At 50.9% G+C, this 3,775-nt stretch overlaps 1 protein-coding gene across 1 annotated transcript; it reads left to right on the plus strand.

Annotated features, from left to right (window-relative positions):
- The first annotated feature begins 210 nt into the window (after positions 1–210).
- On the plus strand, positions 211–3,355 carry APOL5 (apolipoprotein L5). Its single transcript, XM_070253891.1, is given in 5 exon segments — positions 211–237; positions 421–699; positions 701–1,063; positions 1,066–1,395; positions 3,212–3,355. Coding segments are annotated over 5 exon segments (1,143 nt in total).
- The last annotated feature ends 420 nt before the right edge of the window (positions 3,356–3,775 follow it).

Here is a 3,775-nt window from a genome sequence, read left to right on the forward strand (position 1 = left end):
TCCAGGTAGGTCCCCTTTTAACATAAAAGAAAACCAGCCGTCTCCTCTTCGGGATCTCAGTACTCGTGTTCCCTGAACAGAATTCTCACAACCTGTTGGATATGTGTAAATTATATTCTATACGCATACATATATTTATTAAGAAAAGATTTGGTGACAAAAGTCTGTAATGCTTTTAAGTTTTGTTTTATTCATCACATCAGTGTCCACATGCAGTTAGAAGAGAGTTGTCCGCGGGTGAGCAGGCTAGTAAGCCGGTCCTGATGAGCCCAGGGATTGCTGGAACTGTGCTTCTGCCATAAACACACAGCCACCTGGGGTCCAGGCCACAAAGAGGGACCCTCTGTCACGCTGCTCCCCAATTGTACCTTGATTCCCAAAGTCCTGCTCCCTAAATGTGTTCAAGAATGCAGACTGTAGAATGTTCTAGCCTCGCTGGGGAACCTGTCCCAGAATTGGAAAAATAATCATGTGATATGGACTGTCCCCAGGGATGAGGCCGATGTGCTGTACAGGCTCCTGTCTGAAGAGCTGATGCGATGTGAACAAGTGTCCGTGCCAGATGGAAATCCATCAGAGGAGGAAAAAATGTTTCTCTTATGTTTTCCCTTGTGGAAGTACAAGCTGGAAAAGACTATCAAAGAACTGAACACCATTGCAGACCAGGTTGACGCAGCCCACAAGATGCTCACCAAGACCCCCCCTGGTGGCTAGCTCCTCAGGTGCTGTCTCTGCGGCCGTGAGCCTCCTGGGTTTGGCCCTGGCACCTGTGACAGTAGGAGGGAGTCTGATGCTCTCAGCACTTGGGCACGGCCTTGGGGCAGCAGCTGTCATGACCAACATTTTGACAAGTGTCTTAGAAAATAGAAGCAATTCGGCAGCTCGAGACAGAGCCAGGCGACTGGTGTCTCTTCCAGCGACAGGGGAGAATGAAGCTTTGGGAGGAATAAACCTGTCCGAAGTCAGAGCTGTGGACTTGCCTATTAAGCAATCTGCTGGAGTTATCAACATCAGGGAACTTCAGGCCTACCGGACGGCCAAAGCCAAAGCCAACTCTGGTTTCATGGCATGGCTACGGTCAAGAATTTCGCAGCCACAGGCTGTGTCCCCTTCTGGAGGGCCAGAGGGGTGAAGAGAGCCGTTGAGGGCCCAGCTCTGGCCATGACCAGGGGTGCCCGGCTGATGGCTGTTGCTGGGGCTGGCTTCTTTCTTATGCAAGAGGTGAAGAGCCTCCTGCAGAACTGGAGGCACCTGGAGGCGGGGGCGAGGGTGGAGATGGCGGAGCAGCTGAGACCGTGGGCCAAGGAGCTGGAGCAGTGGCTGGGCCAGCTCACCCGGCGCTACGAGCTGATGATCCTGAGGCGGGGCTCCGAGGAGCCGTCACTGAACCAGAAGGTAGGAAGGGGGTGGGCGTAAGACAGTGTGGTCATGGTCCTCCTAGAGCTTCCCATGGCAGGGCGGGGATGCTATAGAGTGGACATATAAATAGATAATCACGATGTCCTTTCTTCAGAGAGGACTTTCCCCAGCCCCCACCTGAATTAGGTCCCTCCTGTTCTTTCCAGCCTCTCGTTCTTTTCTCTCAAAGTGTTGACCACGCATTCGTCTGTATGCAGATGCTCCCTGTCCTTCTTCCTGTAGAGTACCCTCTGGGAGGGCGGGGACGTGTCCTCAGCCCCAGCAGGGCGTGGCACGTGGTAGGTGCGCCATAAATAGGTGTTGAATGGCATAAGTGTGGCATTTCATGATGAAGGTGATGTTTCAGATGAGTTGAAAAAGGATATTTATCTGAAAATACTTTCTATTTCTTGACTCTCTTGAGACATTAAATATCTGGATGAAAAAACTGAAACAAAAACTCCCATCAGGAAAATAAAGAATTTCAAAACTCCTCTTTAATTTTACAGAGAGGGGGCTGGCCCCGTGGCCGAGTGGTTAAGTTCGTGCGCTCTGCTGCAGGCAGCCCAGTGTTTCGTTGGTTCGAATCCTGGGCGCGGACATGGCACTGCTCGTCAGACCACGCTGAGGCAGCGTCCCACATGCCACAACTAGAAGGACCCACAACGAAGAATATACAACTATGTACCGGGGGGCTTTGGGGAGAAAAAGGAAATAATAAAAATCTAAAAAAAAAAAAAAAATTTTACAGAGAGAAGAGAATGGGATGGGGTAGCAAGGCCACTGCCTGACACGCTAGAAAGGGACACAAAAGCCTTTGCTGAAGGTGTGAAGGTTCATCATTCATTCATTCATTCGACAGATTTTAATTGAGGCCTGTGACAGGGCCAAGGATTTAAGGAAGTGTTCCCAAATTTGTCTGCATGTTGGCATCACCTAGGAAGCTTCAAAAAGGATTGATGAGTGGGTGGGTCCTACCCCAGTGATGTGATTGACCTGGGGTATGACCTGGACTCCAGTTGCAAAGGATCTCCAAGTAATTCTGCTGAGCAGCGGAGCCTGGGGACCACTACTCTACGGCCTGAGGTGATTTCTCTTACTCTCCAGCATCAGTACTGCTCCCCTCTGGGTATAGTCTAGCTTCTTAATGACCAGGGGCAGATTTGGGGGGTGCACTCTGAGACACTAGGATGCCTATTCTACAGGGTCTTGCCCACCTCCTCCCTTGCCTGTCATGGAGCACAAGCTTAGGCCAGGTCCCAGCAGGGCACTGAGGACATTGTGGGAAAAGAGTCTCTGCTTTAATGGGACTTGGGGCCTATCAGGGGGCCAGACCCCAGATAAGCCATTAACAAGGAGGAGAGGTAAATGGAAGGACATTAGCGAGGACAGGGTGCTGCGGGAGCCCCTGGCAGTGCACTTACTCCTGGTGGGGTGGGCTGTGGGGAGAGCGAAGGGAGCACCTGGTGGTGAGGGGCTGGGGCCACGATTCTGCTCCATGCTGCGAGCCACATGCATTCCCAGGCTGTGCCTCTGCCTCGCCCCCGGAGCCCCCTCTGCACACCGTCTCTGTGCATTCCAGCCAGAGGAGCCATTTGTTAAGTCATTCAACGCACCAATACTAATTGAGCACCTCCGTGAGGGGCATCAGGCCAGGCCCAGGTGCAAATGAGACGGACAAGGACTGGGTATGTCAAGGGAGAGAACTGCCTCGCCCAGCCCTGTGGCATCTGAGCACTCAGGAGACCCTTCTGTGAGATCACACTTATGCGACAGAAGTGAGTAAACGACTGCCTTTTCCTTTTTGCCCTAGACGGTCAAGCTGTACCCACGGAACCTTGGTTTACCAGACGCAAAACACAAGTCTTCAGCTAAGAAAACTCGGGGTAGGAAAATCTTCGCTCGCCACGAGGCACCCAGCAATGATGACAGAAGGGAGACCTGCAGTGATTGGTGACAACCCTTTGGGACTCCAGAAATACCTGGGAATTTGTAAGAGACCAGATTTTCTGTGTGTACTGATGGGGCTAGAGACCAAGACGACTTACATATCTACGTTAATTTAAACTGAGGTCAGCACACATTTAGAACACGTGCATTTTCCAAACTGTAGATAACCACACAGTCCATTTATAATTAAAATGAAAAAAAATCTTTATTTAAAATAAACCGTGCCCTGTGACTCCTCCACTCCTTGCGCTGCCCCCCACCCATCTCTCATTACAGTCACCGTGCACAGCATCTTTGTCATGGGGTCTATCGCTCAAGCTTAGATCTGATCTGCATTCCCAGTGCCCTGCAAGGAGAAAGGCAGTGATTTGAGAAAAGCTGTTACTGAGAGAAAGTTATCCCTTTATTGCAGAATCTATAATTGTGA

This window comes from Equus caballus, chromosome 28, assembly GCF_041296265.1.
Source record: "Equus caballus isolate H_3958 breed thoroughbred chromosome 28, TB-T2T, whole genome shotgun sequence".
Taxonomy (NCBI): domain Eukaryota; kingdom Metazoa; phylum Chordata; class Mammalia; order Perissodactyla; family Equidae; genus Equus; species Equus caballus.